General features: G+C 44.1%; 1 protein-coding gene across 1 annotated transcript in view; it reads left to right on the top strand.

The window, feature by feature from the left end:
• The first annotated feature begins 6,999 nt into the window (after positions 1 to 6,999).
• Positions 7,000 to 18,667, top strand: part of tafa5l (TAFA chemokine like family member 5, like) — a 51,845-nt gene continuing 40,177 nt past the window's right edge. The window contains exons 1-2 of the mRNA XM_036534404.1: positions 7,000 to 7,345; positions 8,697 to 9,573. Coding sequence (XP_036390297.1) covers positions 9,477 to 9,573 — 97 coding nt within the window. The 5' untranslated portion in view covers positions 7,000 to 7,345; positions 8,697 to 9,476. The remainder of the gene's footprint in view (positions 7,346 to 8,696; positions 9,574 to 18,667) is intronic.

Below are 18,667 nucleotides of genomic sequence, written 5' to 3'. Positions count from 1 at the left end.
AAGACAATGGGTTTGGATCATTTCTTCTCTTGTGAGTCCATAGTAATTACACACAAACATGATGGCTTATTTTTGGTTTATTGTTTTATTTTATCACGGTGGCACAGAACTTTCGGACTGTGTCAGCTTCTCTCTTGGCTGCCGGGCTGCTGCTTTTTCTGTAATTGCATTCCCTTTGCTTCACCCACCCTTAAAACAGACAGCCATTATTCCCTGTGTTTCCCTGCCATGCTGATATATGGCTGAATAATGCGGGGCTGGTGCATTATCATATTTATAATGGGCCACACAGACGGCCCATCCAAGCACCCTTTTTATCACTGCCAAATATCATATTACATCTACAGTAATTGGAAATAACAGGAACTGTTGGGAAGAGAGACAAATGTAAAGAGTAAAATTTGTTTTTTAGTTGTTGTTCACAAGGCTGGGTGGCTAGTGCTTTATGGAGCATGAACAGTTTCTATCTGGTGTGGCATAGTGGTAAGGAGCAGTGCTTGTAACTGAATGGTTGCTGGTTCTATCCCCAGCTGGGGCACTGCTGCGGTAACCTTTGCCAAGCTACTTAAACCAGAATCGCCTCAGTAAATATCCAGGTGTATAAATGGAAAACATTTGTAACCTATGTAAGACGCTCTCTATGAGAGTGTCTGCTAAGTGACGAAAATGTGACGTAATGAGCAGCAGAGAACTCTTTTAGTGCAACAACTCCTTCAAACTTTCCAATAAGGAAAACGACGGTTACATGAGCCACCATCCCAGCGTGCACTAGCGCACATGACCTCTGCATTTGTGGATGGTGGTTTTCTTGTTGCCGTTTTGTTTGTTTGCTTTTGTGCTTTCAAGGTCTAGTGCATCTCAAAAGGACAGGCGTCCCCTTCTCTTTCAGTGGCTTGTCAACATGGTTTTCCCTCCAATGGACCAGAAAAAGGAGGCACTCAGTGTTTCGTCTGAGCACCGCGACTCTTTTGTCTTGCCGAGCAAAGAGGAGGAAGGAAATAATCACAATAATAGCATGGACTCCTCTGGGTCTTACAGAGGACCCAAAAACCAGCGCTGGAAATGGCCGAGACCCAAAGATGACTGCTGCTGATGACTGACACCCACAGCCCAATACTGGCTATGACTGATACCCACAAACTAATGCTGGTAATGATTGATATCCACAGAGCAATGCTGGCTGTAACTGAAGCCCACAGACAAATGTAAGGTCATTGTGGTCCCGCAGATTATGACTGTGACCCATGGATGAGTATTGCATTTTGGATTACCGCAGAACCACTTGCCAGTACTTTGTCATACTTCGGTCTAAAGAGCACAGCTAGATTATACTGTCGGTCTGCAGAGCATGGCAGGGTGTCCGTGTGACCCTTGAGGAGAGTCACTGGGTGTAAGTGTGACATCACAGAGTGGCGTTAGGGTCCCACCCGTCCATCTGGCCGCACCTCTGAGAGAATGGTACAGGAGCAGGGGGGCCGTGTTATTGATACGGTGCTTAACGAACGGGGCGTTTTTAATGGCGGTCATTTGGAAGATGGAAAGGCATCAGCAGGGTCCTAAATCTGGCTTGGGCGCATCACACACAGCGGGTTTATTGACTGCACAGATGGCCTCCGTGGTTTTTTTTCCTGAGAGCTTCGTTTCATTGGCATTCCCTGGAATCGACATGCTTGCTAAGCCGCTGCTCGGTGCGTTTCCATGGCTGCGGAGCCGCAGCAGGTCTGAGGGTGCCATGCCGGGGTCGGACACAAGGTCCTCACAGGCCTCCGTGTTTGACTTGGCCACTGAACTTGCCGCTCTTCTGCTCTTTCTACCAGAGCTTGATCTGTAGCTGCCTGCAATGAATGATATGGTTTTACTTCATAAGCACAGAGGCTGCTTAGAGGTACACCCTTCTGTGGACTAACAGGCCTGGGCCTGTTTATTGGCGTACTGATGTGTCGTTACAGGAAGTTATTTCTGAAACTACTTCTGATGTCGTAAACCCAATTTCACTCCAATTTTGGAATGTCCTATCAGCCGTTTCCTGCTTGAGTCACCCCAAAAATTCTGATACTCAAGTACGAAGCCCCCTGCAAGGTCCACGCTCTTCTCCAATACCCTCACCTAGAGCTACAGCTGATTGGAGGAACGCCGTCAACCAGTAACCTGCAGGTGTCTGGCGGTGTCGCTGGGAGTAACACAGGGATGACCTGAGGAACCCTGACCAACATAAGCCCACTTATGTCTGGCAGGAACAAGCCATTTGTGTCCCAACATTGTAGATTGGGGGTCATGGTTGCCCAGTTCAGTAGCCCAGACTCGAGTGAGCAGTGTCTGGACTACAGGACATAGTCTGTGCTTAGACAGAGTGCCTTAACTGACTGAACCATTTGGGAGCCGCCTTATGGGGTCTTGTTTTTGATGAAGTGAAGGCAGGTAATATCTAGACAGGTTCTCCTGATGTCTCCATGATGTTTTACCTGATATTTTAATCTAGGTAACCCTCAACACCTGGATTATCTTTTTGCCTATGTAGGTGCAAGGGGTTGACGTGGCCTGTAGTCTTTCCAAGCCTGTATTTTCAATACTCAGATGTGAAAGTAACCATTAAACACTCAACAATCAACTGATACAGCTATTAAAATTACAATATGTATTCTTGCATCTGAAAGGTATTGCTGTGTTTATTTTATCAAACCACGTAGTTATTTTGTTGAGCGGTGTTTCCACTTTTCTTCATGCCACGTTGAAGCTATATTCTCTCAGTACACCTCTTGAAATGGATGTTAGGTCACAAATCACAGAAAACTATACAAGTACTAAAGTGGCTCTTAAGATGCACAGGAAAAAAAGTGGTAAAATGGCCAGTAAAACAGTGGGCAATAGTGTGAGGAAATCTTGCTGGCTGGTGAATTTACACAGACTTTCCTAGGTGAATAAAAACTTGAAGATGTGGTGTAGACATATGTTCATTATTCACTATTCACCTTAATTTCACACAGAGCTGTCATTCAGTCTTTTGACAGAAGAAAGAAGAAGAAAAGACAGAGACCAAAGAAGGCCTGAGAAAAGAGCCTACTTTCAGTTTTATTCTAGAAAAAGGAGACAGATAAGCCTTGGAGAAGGCTAAGCAATCAAAGGATGAGACCACACTGAGCATAGTTCAAAGCATAGATCACATTATTGATCAATACAAAAGAAAAACTGCACCATTTAAAATCGATTAAGTTCAGGATTCTCTTTATAACAGTGTTGAAAGTACCTTTTCATATCCTGTAACCAAAATTCATTGTATTTATGTTCTTGGAATTTTATTATGACATTCAACATTTTATAAGATAAAAAAATATTCATTGCCTAAAACAGATTTATAACACCATAATCTGGTGTACAGCATATGCATAAAACTGCCCCATATCTAGCCATATAAATGGTTATTTGCTGTCACCTTATGAATGAGCAGTTCATAAAAATGCATCCCCAGCCTTGCCTTTTGTAGGTAGGAGATGGACATTATGGGACCAGTGCTAATGTAGGTAATCTACCCCAGTGCAACAGAGTGTGTAAATGACAATGATAGCAATACCGGAGTGAATGGCAGTTACGAGAACCTGAATTCCTATCTAAAGAGCCATGGTTAATTTGTGAGGAAGTGGTGCTCCATGATCAGAGCTCCATAACACTACTGCATTAAATAGACAATGCACAGAAACTTGAGAATCGCATGTCCCAATATCAAGCCTAAGGCAAATGCCAAATTGGAATTGAGAATTATTGTGGGTGCCACATCCCATTAAGACTCACTTTACCTGGGCTGTTTCAAATGATCAGTCGTCCCTAAAACGTATGACCAGTGACACACCTGTCATATTCAGATGCATCAAATACACAATTGCTCTCTCGCTGCGCAACACACTTCAGCTGGCAAAGAACAGACATGGCCAGATGTTACATTCAATGGCAATACCATAGGCTGGGTGATGCTCTTTAATGCATCACTTTAATGACATGCGAGTCAGGAATAGGGCCGCTTTGGTCGTGGCTGACGATAAATGCCGAAGTGGCCAGAAAACTTCCCTGTGGATCACTTTTACACATCACTAAATCTGCATTTCTGTCAGCTTTAGCATCTCCATAAACTTTTATGCCTGTGCCCCTCTGTCTCTGGGTGCTGTGCTATCCCCTAGCAGGTCTATACTTTTATCAGGCCTACAGAAATGCTTGACGGGCGCACAGCATATTTTCTGACCTTTCCAATCTGCAGAGGAAACCCTACCCATTCGTGGAGGATATGTTCACGGGATCCCAGCATATGGGAAAATCCACTAATACTGTATTGTACTAGTCTTAGACGTTTACATTTACATTTATTCATTTGGCAGACGCTTTTATCCAAAGCGACTTCCAAGTGAGGTACAAAACAACACAAGCGAAAAACCATACGGAGACTTACAGTATGTGAAAAGGGGAATTTGTTCCAACAGGGAAAACCCACAAATTTAATGTAATGTAATAATGCAATACGCGAGTGATTATTATGTGTGTTTATGTAATGCACAATAAAGGTATTTAATATGTAACTGATTAAATCTCTAGGTGTTGGTGAAGCTGGGGACAAGGAATGCTGTCTGGCATGAATATTCAAACCTGCAAATGGTGAGGATCTCCTGTGCATCTCATTTTGTAAATGTGTATATATTTAATATATGTGTGTTACCTTTTCAACTTTGTTTAGTATAAGAGGACATTATCATATATATCTCAGAGAGAGAGAGAGAGAGCAAGCTCTTTTGTTCTTCCTGACCATACAGATCTCACTGAATGATTTTGGATTTTTCCATGACAGATCCACTGGGGTTTGGAGCACTTCTAGTTGCAGAGAGGGTGGTCAAGGCTCTCTCCATCTCTCTTTCTTTTCCTCTGGGTTTGACACAGAACACTTGTCTACCTATTGAGAGAGCTGCTAACACAACACACACACACAATGCCAGCGCATTTGTGTGCCTGCATGCATACGTCTGCTTGTGTTTCACCATGTAAATAGAAACACTCAATGTGCAGTCAGGAGCATAGGTGTTATTGAAGGGGGCTCCTACACACTGTATTTTGCAGTGGAATACATTGCAGCACCTCATGTGGAGCCTAGAAAATCCCCCGGTGGTCTCAAGAGGGTGAATGAGAGCGCGGTACAGAAGTACAGAAAGACTGCAGGGGTGGCCAACATCCCAACATCTGAAGATTCTGGCTGATCCTCACCATCTGCTCCACCAGCTGTTGGTCCAGGCCTTGATGCTCTCCTGCTTGGACTGCCGCAACTCCCTTCGGGCTGCCCTTCTTGCAAATGCAAACCAACCCCTCCGATTCATCCAGAACTCTGTGGCCTTACAAGTTTTCTCACTCTCCACCTACTCCAGAGTCTACATATATCCAGCTACAAGGTACTGGTGGCTAGCTATTGTGAAATGTGTGTGTAAAATGTTTGCATTTGCTTTTCGCTTCAACTTTGTAACTCCTATCTACTAGTGTTACAGCTCACACATCCTGCTTGATGTAAGATCTGAGAAGAACCACGCTATAAACACATCCATACTTTATTTCAAAGGAGCTGACTCACATTCTGATCTTCCAAATTTCCATCAATATGCCATTGACCTAAATCTCCTTGCCAGCATTTTCCATGATCAAACAATGTGGAAGAGTCAACTGGCAGTGAGTCAGTAGACTCACTCTGTAGGAACTAGTCATAGAAGGAAATTAAAGGCAACACGAGGAGGACCACGTGGAGGAGCAGGGAAGCTAAGGAACAAACATCAGAATAAGCCAGACCAAAATAAAATTAGGAAGATACACTGTACATGGCATGGGAAAACCCTAAGAAGGGAGCACGAGAAACCAACCTGCCATGGTCCATCAGACTCCACAGTCACAAAATGAGATCATTTCGATTCCACATCACATGCAGAAGTTGCACTCCCTCTCCCAGGCATATGGATGTAAGAGCAGCACACCATAATGGACTGTAGTTATTACAGTTATTATTATTATTGTTATTGTTATTATTATTATTATTATTATTTTATTATTATTATTATTTTATTATTCTTATTGTTATTATTATTGTTATTGTTATTATTATTGTTATTATTATTATTATTATTTTATTATTATTGTTGTTATTATTAGACATGTTGTTAAAACTCTTTCATGCATGCCTTTTAAAGTATTTTCCATCAAGAAAATCAGAAGAAATAAGTGTTTAACACTGGTCTGGGTGCCACTAGGTATAGGTGAAACTAGTTAGGGAAGGAGTCACTGTAAGGGCGGAGGGCAGGATGAATGTGTGAGAGGCACCAGGTGCATGTCCTGGCATCAACATGGTGGCCGAGGATCTGACCTTGTTAGCAGAGGTTTTTAGATTACATTTCTAGGTGGGACACTGCCATTGTTTTCAAAGTACTATATGTGTGCTTAACTTGAATTGGCTCAGTAAATATCCAATATATTGGGTAAATTCTACAGCAATTGCCTTGGACAAGAGTATCTGCCATACACATATTTAGCAACAGCATATCAGGTGTGAATCGGTCTGTTCATAAGGAAAGTCAGGAAGCATCTTATGAATAAGGTTCTACTGAAATATTCAAGAGAAGGTTATATGTAGGGCAAGTCTGCATGTGGTTTTCCTATTTTGCTAATCATCATTAATTCAGGGCAACCCAGGATTTGAGTGCAACAAAAACACTCTAAGGCAGAGGTCAGTTATCTGCCTCCCAACTTGCAAGTGCCTTGAACTATTTGGAGGGGGGGGGGGGTGCATTACCCAAATTGTTAATACCACACCTTCACCGTGGTAGAATCTCCATAAGCAGTTGTTGGGTAAGATTTGGAGATTAAGGTAATATAGTTCGAAGCGTTATTATTAAGAAACACATTGTCCTTATCCTCCCTTTCCTTTTCTGGGACCGAGACAGAGAGAGAGAGGGAGGCACTGTCTTGTCAGAACGACTCATCATTCGGTGGGATAGACCAGGCTATAAACATTCGGCTGCGGCAGCAATCCTGTCGCTCTCCCTCCCTCTCCACTTGTCATGCGGTAGTCGGGGCAGCGCAGCCTTGATTCGGGTATGAAGATGCCTTCTTTGGGAGTGGAAAATAGCAGATACTCCGGCTCCGCACCACATCGGAGACCCGCTTTCCCCTCACGCTGAAGAACTGGGACAAAAAAAATCTCTTCTTGGCTGTTTAGAGAAGGGGGGGAGGAAAGAGAGAGAGAGAGAGACTGTACACTTAGCGACGGGGCTCGTGAACACGCACCTGCAGGCTGAAGACATACTGGATTATTATGCTGGACTTCAAAAAAGGGGTAATAAAACGAAGAAAGGAACATAAAAAACCGCGAAAATGGGAAGGGGTCCGTTAACGATATCATTGAATCACGGTTCACTACGTGGATACGTTTGCAAACAGCAGAGGAGCTCTTGAATATAAAAATTACTATGATGAGGGCGACGTGTGCTTCCGTCTGCTAGAGGTCGGACCGCGGAGCTGTGACTGGGTACCCTGTTCGCAGCTTGCATGCGCAGCAAAATCTCTTCTCTAGCACTATTGATAGCATCATTACCAACATATTGGTGTCGTCACAGTGCTAAAAAAGAAAGCACAAAATGTTGATACGTTGATCAAAAACGTATCGAATGCATGCTGTGGAGCATCCGTGCAATTGCGCATTTAGCCAAAGTATGTCGGGGTGGCGGTTATGGAGAGATGCTCCTGTTGCATTTCGCCGAGATCCTGCGCAACCAAAAACTTATGTTGCGAAGCTGGAAGAGTAGCTCCCAGTCAGTTTCGGTCGAATAAGCTCACCGTGTCGCCTTTGCGTCTCGTTTGGCCTCTCTTAAATGCAGTAGGATGGTACTCTAAAGACCGCACATCAGATGAGGGTGAGCTGGGCGCTCTATGAATTAGGCATTCTATGTAGGTGTTAAACGGTATGAACCATGGAACCGGAGCTCTGTTGCAATGACTTGAAGCGCACTAGGGTCAGGAAAAATAGGATACGTGATTGATGTCGCTCATGCATCCCCTGTATTTCAATTTTTCATATTGCTGTGATAGTTTTTTTTTTAATAATGGGTGACACGATTGATTTCTTGCGTATCTTTTTATTCCTTGCTTTCACTTGAAGTCAATAGGCTATGTCTTTAAAACGAGCAAGGTTCTATTTTTAAACAAATTGCGAGTTCTGACCGTTTTCACTAATTTTTGAAGTATCGATCGTGTGGGGACAACCTGTGCAGATTCATATGCATGTGCAATTTTACTGTAATACAAGAGCATGCTACTGCCTCTCTCTCTGTCGACGTAATGCACCCAATGAATATCACAGATAAACTTGATAACCATCATTTTCATCTCTGTAGTTTCTTTATAGAATTAATTGGAATTAATGTCTTTTATTCCATTATTAACGTTTTGTGGACAGAAAGGTATATTAAGGAATACGCTTCAGATAAGAGGTTTCAATGGAGCCTTCCACGTACAAAAAATTATCCACGTATCAACTTTATGTGGGTTATTGTGTTGTTGTATTTATCTGTTTCCGAGTGGAGAAGTGTAATAAAACCCACAGAGAACCGCAGCTGTAAATTGTAACAGATTTCACCACATTAGATAATTGCATTAATTTATCTGATTCTCTCTTGTCTGTCTCCGAGGCGAGGGCAGGGCTGGCGATGTGAAATGAGAGGGTTTGGAGGATCGCTGGAGCGCTGGAGGAGACCCATCCTAGGAGCAGAGCGCCGAGGGGCAGGAGCTGCCTGCAGAGAACTGAAGGCTCGCCTTCCGCGCCTGACAGCCCTGGAGATCGGACTGGCTTCATCCAGCAACCGCGGCTCCTCTACCTGTGACCACCGTCACCCTGCGGCTAGTCCGGGGATGCCGTTATTTACCGCCTCCGTTTAATCTGGGATGATACTTCCGACTTCGTGCGCGGACGATTTCTAAAGGCACTGATACTGTCATCAATAACGATCGCAATAGTATCTGGCTATTTTGTTGTGAATTGCGGCTACCCAAAAAAACTGTTTTTTTGATTTTGCTGCAAGACGTGCTGCGTATTTTCTGCGCTAATAATCACGAATAAATCGAGGGACTCGGGAAAAGTGCGTTTCCAAAGAGGAGGACAACGAAAACTGGACCGTCATATAGTAGCTGTCCTTTCAGTGTTTACTTTTTGGTAACCTTGTTATATTTCTCTGTATTTTTTTTTCTCGAGTAGGCTTCTTTAGGTTATTAGGTAAATGGATGCTCATGAGCGCCCAGAACACTTGTCCCCCAATTGAACGGAATAATATTGTGCATTCCCCTCGCTAACTTTTGATCTCCGGGCTGATTAGGGCTTATATAAATCCACTTCTCTTTTGCCCGGAAGGGGCTTTACCCCTACCAGTAAAGCAGCGAAAGAGCTGCAGGATCATTCGTCGGGACTGAGGAGAATGCAGGCCGGGATGAGGACGCTATGTGCCGGCAGTGGTGCGTCTCTTTGCTGCCTGCTTCTGCTGTGGGTAATTTACTCCCACCTTCTGAAGGAAGGCAAGTAACTTCGACGTTTTCTATGTTACTTACACTGGGAGATGGGGAGGGGTGGCACGTTATCATACTCCTCATGCGAATTGACCCCCCTCACCGCTAAATGCGTCTTCTGTCTTCGCTTTTGGCTTGGTTGGTGCAGTGGATTGCGTGTTTTATTTGTTAAAAGCTTCTTTTTTGCTGGAGCTGGATAAATTGCCTTTAGGCATTGTTTTGTGCTTTGGTAAAGTCGATTCACGTAAGGTTAAATGGGTAGCTGGTCCATCAGGAGAATAAAAATGTGCCACTAGATTAATTGGAGGACACAATTAACCTACCTTACGTTGCAGTTTCACTCCTTGAAGAAGAAGAAGAAGGTGTCGAAAAGGTGTCTATTTCTACATTATTTTTTTCTAGAGGGCCGACTCACCACACCACTCCCGAGCTGTAACGTCGTGCCCGTAGCAACTTACCTGTGTATTTGTTTAAGTGGTTCATAAAATATGAAAGACTATAAGAACTATTTTTTGTACTTTTGGGCAGAGGGATACAAGGACACCATTAGTGTAATGATTCGCGATATGCAGACTGATATGATGCTTGGAATGCATGGGAAGGAAAGGATCGTATCAGCACCACGCTGTATTTAATTTATTTAAGAAATAACGAAATTGAAATATTTATTACGAGCCACAAACACAATAAACGCAGAACTAACTGCATTTCACGTTAGTTCACGGATGCTGCCTGGAGTGGCGAGCAGACAGGCAGGGGTGTAATTTGGTGAGGGGGAGTGCTGTTGCGGAGCGAGCACACAGACGGCGCTGATGTATGTGGTTGGGTGCCTAACTGCGGCAGGGAATTTGAGGTGCTCTACGACAGCAGAGCGATCCGCCACAAGGGACATTTCCCTTGCAATTGCATATTTACTTTTGGGCCCAACAACCCGGACTTTTCTCCAAGGAACTGTCACTCCACCTTTAGATCTAAATGTAAGCAATATGATTTGTGTAATCCAAGTCAATTTAACACACAGGCCCGCGTCACTCTGTTTTAACGAATTTGAGTAATACCCTGTTTCTAATCCCGAGCAGCTCTTACAAGGGAACCTACAGTACCTCTAATATTTCGTTCTCGGCGTGCCCCCCTACTGCGCATCACATCTCACCGAATTTGCGTGCGCTGATGGTAGACTACCGTGCCCGACAGAAACCCAGTTTTGAATGCTCACGTCAGATTGAGGTTTCCGCAACGGAATACCCTAATCTCTTCCTCCAGGCTGTGTGTACAACAGACGCGTGCCAGCTTTCTAATGACAACGCAAGGTACATCCCGTCACCCAAGAGAGCGCATCCCTCATTCTGACACCATCAAACATTTACACGTGCGCACTTTAAGACTTGTGCGTATTTTTATCATCGTCACTGGAAGACTATTCCCTCTCACAAACTTTTAACGAACAGTTGTGGTTCCAGCAGTATGCAAGTTGCATTCACCGTCGTTGACCTAGTGGAGCCTGTTTTGGTGTGGTAGGCCTTGCAGGAGAATTGAGTCTCTCGCTGATGCTTCCTGTGGTTGAGGAAGAGCTGCTGAACTGAATTAGAAGTAAACATTAGGAAACCATCAACAGGGCAGACGTGGAACTGGTAATCTTCCATGAGATGGGATGGGTTGGTTGGAGTGTCAGTTCATTGGAGAAAGCTGAAGGCATTTTCAATATACACTGGTCCTGACCAGAGTGACAATAAACCAATGTCAAACTGCAGTATTTGTACTAACACGTGCACCTGTTTACAGGATAATACCAATGGATGTTGTACCCTGTCACTGTGTGCTTGCTGATCAGAGGATGATGATTTCCTATTATGATCAAAAACTGTGTGTGTAGTAAAGAAAGAGAGAGCATATGTGTTAGTGTGTAGGTGTGTGTCTGCGTGTGTGCGTGCGTGTGCGTGCGTGCGTGTGTGTGTGAGATAGAGAAGTAGAGTGAGGGTGTGTGAGGGAGGCTTTAGTGCTGAGAAACTGAATAAGTTAAGGGGGTAGATCTGATTAGAATATTTTAATAAGTAAGCCATCAAAGAGTTGGTAAGGCAGGCTCTGATAATAGAATTCATATCTCCCTTAATTAACATACATTGTTTTCCCACCTTGTGACTGTGGAAGGCCTGATTCTTTCAGTATTTTCACTGACATTTCCTCAGATTTCTGTGTTAAGCAGTGCAGTTTGTAACTTATTTATATTTCCTCTGGTGTTGGATTCAAGCACAAATAACAGGACTCAGCTCCTTTATGACTTTGACCTTTCTTTTCCCATGTTGAGAATATAACACAAAGCTGCTGTAATTAGATCCAGCGATGCCTTTGAAGTCATTCTCCGCTCTTTAGAGAGCGTGGTGTAGTTACTGGACTGGCTCTGAGCGCTGCAAGTGGCTGGCATCGGGTTCTGTTCGAATGTGGGTCAAGAGAAGGAACAGCACTTTGGCTCCAGTTGTGTGGAAAAAGTGCCTGAAAAGGTCAAGCGAAGACGGATGGTGAAGCCCTGGGACGTGAGCCGCTCTGGGAAAGGGCACCGGTCGGAAAGCGAACCACTGCTTTTCAATAAGGCCCGTTCCTGAAGGGCATGTGTTTACAGCTAGCAAGGGTAGACCAGCGTGGGAGCCACGGGGAGGAATGAATACAGAAGCGTCTGCTGTGAGACGGAGAGAAGCCGCAGCCGGCTAACATCCCTGAACTCCAAAGCGCCCTCAAACACTCTCCAGGCGGTGTTCTCTTTTTCATGTCAGAGAGAAGCACGACCCCGTGCCTGACTGAGAAATGGGATTTCGTTTGCATAGCCACGTTGACTGGTGCGCTGTGACTGGGCTGAAATGGGCGGATGTGCTTTGGGCATCCGTACAGCTGCCAGATCTCAGCTACCTTGATTGACTCTCAGAATTTCATGTTAACTTTGAACACTTTTAAATCTGTTTTTCTTTTTCCTGGACTGTATTGCATCATGACAACATAAAGTTATACAACATAAAGAAGAGGTCTGCATTTGCATGTGAGATCAGATCTTGGCTGTAACTCACATTAAGCATTGCGGTTGCCGTGACGTCAGGCGGCCTTGTGGCATATCGATGATTGCAGTGAGTGCCCTGGAAAAACGTCTTGATTCAGATTCAATAACCCAGTGATTGATTTAGTGAGCCTTTGACCCCCACGCCAGTTCACCACTGTGAGCCACTTGCAGAGAAAGCCCCCGGGGGCATGACTTCAGCCATGACCTCCGCAGGACGCTGACCCAATCACCAACAACTCATCAAACCCTGGACGTGGTAGCCTCTTTAACAGTGTGAAGGGGCCTTGTGAAACAGGAAAGTAATTACGTTCTTTTCGAGGCTAATTGATTGGATTGAGAGGGAATGTCCGTGTGTCTGTCTAACAGAAAGGCAAGGCAAGCACTGGGATGGCAGCACTGTGTAGCTTTCTACAAACACAGTTTAATTACTGTGCCTCTTCAGGCTTTGGCTGTCCTAGCTAAAGTCATTGCTGTTTCTCAGTTATTTTGCACACAGCGCTGATAAGATTGAGTCATAGAAGATTGTAATACATGATATATAAAGAACAGCCAAGGAGGACTAAGAAAAGCCTAGATGAGATTCTCTCGCTGGAAACCATGACTTTACATTATTTTCATTTAGCAGACACTCTTAACCAGAGTGATTTCCAAAGGTTACTGTTATCCACTTCTACAACTGGGTATTTGCTGAAGCAATTCTGGGTTAAGTACCTTGACCAAGGTTACAGTAGCAGTGCCCCAGCGGGGAATCGAACCAGCAACGCTTCGGTTATGAACACTGCTCCTTACCACTGCGCTACACTGCCACCCCGAATACAAATGTCCTTAGGCACAATTTTACCTTTAAACTGTCACTGTGGATGGTCAAAGGCTTTTTGCAGCACCTAGAGTTTACATGAGACATGGTTGAAACCCATGACTTTATGTATTGTACATGTATTAAATACTTCTATCATTGAGTGGGAGCCCACAGTCTTCACAGGGGTTTTAAACTCCTGAAAAGAGTACCATTCTCTTGGTAATGAGTTTTACATTAAACAAAACATATCATTACTGGCGGATTTGCATTAACTTAATACCTTGGTGCTACCACAGACAGTTAGAGGTACACATGTCAGGCATGTCACCAACAGAAAGAATCTTGGCTCCAAAGCTTTCATGATGCTTCAGATTGGGTGTCTTGATTGAGGTTTTAAGTGGTTGACAACGTATGAGAAATTGACTGATTTTGCCTTTAACGGGAGCCTCTTTCAGAGGTGCAATACAGCACAAAGCTGGAGGCATGATGACTGTGTAGAGATAGTATCGTATAGCTGAGAGGGCACTGGAGGTGATCCAGGCAGGATGTATCAAAGGACAGTTCAACAATTAAATGAGGACACTCTGTTCCCCTTTGAATCCTTCCCATTCCCTGACTGTTCCAGTGTTGCCTCGTAGATGGCTGCATATTCTGTTTGGCATTAGCCATCAGCATTGGGATTTGATCAAGCATTTTCACGTTTTGCACCAGTAAGTCCTTTGCATTACCTGTAGTTTTCATGATCTGTTACCCAATGCTTTAGTTGTGAGCATATGAATTTACCTGCACACATGTATTGTGGGACCATAGCTGTTAAACTCTCTGTCCCCTCTTCCATTCTCTCTCCATCTCAAGTTTGTCACTCAGAGGATGACATAAACTCAGAAAAGCAGGTGGCTGTTATTTGGTAGTAATTATATCCATTTAATTACTTGTTATTGAGTAGTTAAATAGCTATCAATCTGTTTAAATGAATCTGTTAAACTTACTATTTATTAATTCGTACTTTCATTTTACTTCGATACTTATTGGTGTAGTTATATCGCTTACCAGTTCTGTCCATCCTTGCATCTTTTTGAAATTGCCTGTGATCAGAGGATGATGATTTCCTATTATGTGTGGTAAAGAGAGAGCGTGTGTAGGTGTGTGTCTGTGTAGGTGTGTGTGTGTGTGTGTGTGTGTGTGTGTGTGTGTGTCTGTTATGTGTGTGTCTGTTATGTGTGTGTGTGTTATGTGTGTGTGTCTGTTATGTGTGTGTGTGTTATGTGTGTGTGTGTGTGTGTGTGTGTGTGTGTGTGTTATGTGTGTGTGTGTGTGTGTGTGTGTGTGTATGTATATGTGTGTGTGCGTGCGTGCGTGTTATTTGTGTGTGTGTGTGTGTGTGTATAGGTGTGCGTGTGTGTGTGTATAGGTGTGCGTGCGTGCGTGCGTGTGTGTGTGTATGTATAGGTGTGTGTGTGTGTATGTATGTGTGTGTTATATGTGTGTGTGTTATGTGTGTGTGTGTGTGTGTGTGTGTGTATGTATAGGTGTGTGTGTGTGTATGTATGGGTGTGTATGTGTGTGTTATATGTGTGTGTTATGTGTGTGTGTGTGTGTGTGTGTGTGTGTGTTAAGAGCGCCTGTGTCACCTCAGCCGGCCGCTGTGTTCGTCCCCTCCCACCTGCTCCCTCTCTGGCAGGCCTGTAACGAGGAAACGTCCCGGGCCCAGCGGCCGTGAATCGTGTGGTGACAGCTCTCCCACAAAGCCGCGCCATTCGTCACCACGGCGACAGGAAATCAAAGCGCACTTGCCTGTCCGCGCACGCCATTGGGCACCGGCCTCCGCAGATGGATGGCCTGTCACCACTCCCAACGCTGCCTGTTTATTTAACAATAAATTTGGAAATGGCAGGATTTCCACTGTGACTGTTCCAGTTCTGTACCTCCCCACAACCCCCCCCACCCATTCCCCCAGCCAACACCCAATTTCTCTGTAGCAGACAGGGGGTCAGAGGTCAGAAAAAAAAATCATCAAATGTTTGTGGAGGCGAGGTGCTTGTCTTGACCACAGCTACGGTGTTGTGGTTACAGGATGACTGTGATGCCTCTATTCAATTCAACCGTGATGTGCCCTGTCCTTAACTTTGAGGTTGCTGAAATCAATTGAAAGATTTTGTCTGAAAAAACATAAAAAATATGCCACGCTTTCTCACGTGGTTTTCAGGCAAAGCACGTTGCAGTTAGATGTGGAGTAGGCGCCTAATTTTCAGGAAGGATAAAAATCTCAGATAAGGTACCGTGAATCAGAGCAAATGTTCTTTTTATATTTATGCCTGTATTAAGCATTTGTGCTCTCGATGATCAGACCACCCATTTTTAACATTTCCTTTTACAACAATTTACAGCTTTAAATACCAGGTGAAAAGGTATAAAAGGTATGAAAAATATAATTGATTTGGAACGATGACACGTGGGAGGTGAGACCATGTGAGCTAAACTGAAAAATTATCACAGTTTAATCTACAGGGTTAGATTCTTTCCTCAGTCAACCCCGAAGAAGTCCCACGGCTTGCAAATAGACCGTTTCACTGTCATAACCCCAACAAATATAGTGCAAGCTTAGGTGAGGTTCTGGGAAATGTGTGTGCGTGCTCAAGGTGGGGAGAAATGTTTTGGAAAGAAAGCGAGAAACTAGAAATTGGAGTTTCCGCCTGAAAAGTAAGCAACCGCAGGGAATTTGGAGAGGCATGTTTACGATTGTGACCTTCGCCATAAATTCGGACTAAACCACCAGTCCTGCCACCGTAGGTAATGAAGCTATAAAACAGAAGGAGTGTTTATGGAGAAAAAATGAAAAGGTTTTTTAGGGAAAAAAATCCATTCTGGGACGCAGAGGCTCGTATTTCAGTGCTCCCTGAAGATGAGCTTCATTTCGCGCCTGCTGTTTGCTCCCTGGCTATAGACTCTATTGTTCCCTCCTTCTCAGCGGTATTCATACACCTAGGGTAGAAATATGTCGGAGGGAGGAAGATATTGAGTATATTACCTTTGTATTTATTTTTTCTGGACAGACAGTAAAATGAAAGATGTTATCCTATGGCATCTTGTTGTTCTGTGTTTGGGTTGTATTTTGTCACCATAGAGTACTGTATAATAGCTGCCATTTTTTTTAAATGAAAGGATGAAGCTGTGATATTAAAACCTGGGTTTGTGTGGCAGGGAGCATACGTGTTAACATGTCTGGTCTTACCCGGCTGTCTTCTGAGAGGGAATACTCATAACATTCCTCAGCTCTGCTCTGAGTGTGTCACACATGAAGGTGCAACGCATCCACTCAGCACCTGTGTTCCCGCTCACCGCAAGGGTTAAAGATCGATCCAGCTGGGTCATGTCATCACTCTCCCACGCCCACCAATCACAGGCAGCGCACAGCCAGCCCGGTTCGGGGGGGGGGGGTTCATGACCCCCGCTTGTCCTCCGGAGACCCATTTGCATTATGATGACAGGGAAAGACGCCGATCCGATCAGCTCCCGGCAGTGAGACGAGGAACAAGAGCGGACCCTGATAACGGGTCTCATTACTGTCGCCCGGGTGACGAGGGAGTCAGGGAGGGGCCGAGCACCTGTGCCCGGCAGCTCCGGTGGTCTCACATCTGCTGGCCTCTTTCCATCAGCCGTAAGAGAAAAGGTGAAAAAGGTGATGACACAATGAATGGCAGTTCTCCATGGCAACAGAGTTTGCCCTTCTCACTCTTGCTCCCGTCTCAACCACTTCCTTAACACTAAAGGTCAGGCAGCCTTTTCTTTTAGCCTTAAACGGTGGTTAATTGAAGGGTGTCTTCAAAGCCTGTGGCAAGGGGACGCTGCACACGTATGTAGCAGATGCACTGTGCCAGGTGGGGTCTGACCTGCCTGCACGGCTGAAATGAAGGGCTGGTTTTGGAGAATTGCGCTACTTGTGTTATGTCAGGTTTGCATGTCTGCTGGTGTAGTGTCTGGCTGTCTACAAGCACAGTAGATGTCTGCCTCTGTGGACACGCAGTACGCGGCAAGAACAAGCAGTTGTGTGTGTGTGTGAGAATGCGTGTGTGTGTGATCAGGACGTACTGTCCAAGTCAGCAAAATGGCATGGAAGCGATGTTGTGACAAAGTTACAATTTTAGTAACTCTTAGGAAACTGTACATTCGTGGGGTTTTAAAACTGTTGTCACAGCGTATTAAAGGAACGGTGTGAAGATGCAAAGCTGCTACATGTCATTTCATTCACTCCAGCCATGTTGCACCTTGTCGCTGCATAGTATTTTTTTCCTATTTCTTACAAGGGGATTTAATCAACCGCTGGAATTTCCTATTTCAAAGATGCTTTGCAATAGTGTCTCAAGGGGGCAGATCCAGAATGCCTTCATCAGCATTTCCTTGCCTAAGTGTCTCCCAAAGTGTTATCCTGACCGAGACCTGCTTAGCTGTACAGTGGTTACAAATTTACCTGCTGGCTGCTGAGTCATTCTACCAATATGCTTCCTTTTGTGTCCCTGTAGCATATTTTGCATAGAAATTTGTAGTTCTACTCAATTTAATGACCCTGTCATGAAATACAGCATTTTTCTGGACTAATCCCTGGACTCTTATCAACATTTGTCCTTAGATTTGACTCACAATTAAATGGAAGTGCTACTCTGTTTTTTTTTATTATTCCCGGACATACTGTGGTGGTCATTAAAAATAATGACAAATAACAGTTGTAACATTTGCATTTATTTGAACACCACAGTTATGGGAAAGTATTGATTGCAGTCGGGGGAAACTCATTATGACAGTCACCTCAGTGTGTCTTTGAAGCATAGGAACACACAGCTTTTTGTAATGCGTTTGCATCTTTGGTTAAAAAATAACACTCTGGAGGCAAAAACCAATGCACAAAGCATAGGCCATCAGCACCTTGTATGTCTGTATTCCAGTACTTTCCTATCTTCGACCACAGGGGACAAGCTAATCATGTCAACATTGTAACCCCAAATTAAGATAAAAATATGTAATATTTTATTATATGTAATATAATCCCATTATATGTAATATAATCCCATTATTATTTATGAAGTTAATACAAATCATCACTGAATCTACACCAGTGCAATATGGGAAGTATGGCAGAACATGGTCCCAGATATTTAAGATGCGTTTTGTACTGCTGCTGTTTCTCTTGTGCCTTCTGAAGAGGCTTCTCTAACACTGCCATGACATCCAGACCCATGCAGCCAACATGGAATGGTTTTTGA

The sequence above is a fragment of the Megalops cyprinoides genome, chromosome 7, assembly GCF_013368585.1.
Source record: "Megalops cyprinoides isolate fMegCyp1 chromosome 7, fMegCyp1.pri, whole genome shotgun sequence".
Classification (NCBI taxonomy): Eukaryota; Metazoa; Chordata; class Actinopteri; order Elopiformes; family Megalopidae; genus Megalops; species Megalops cyprinoides.
This window is presented reverse-complemented; position numbering and strand designations above follow the sequence as displayed.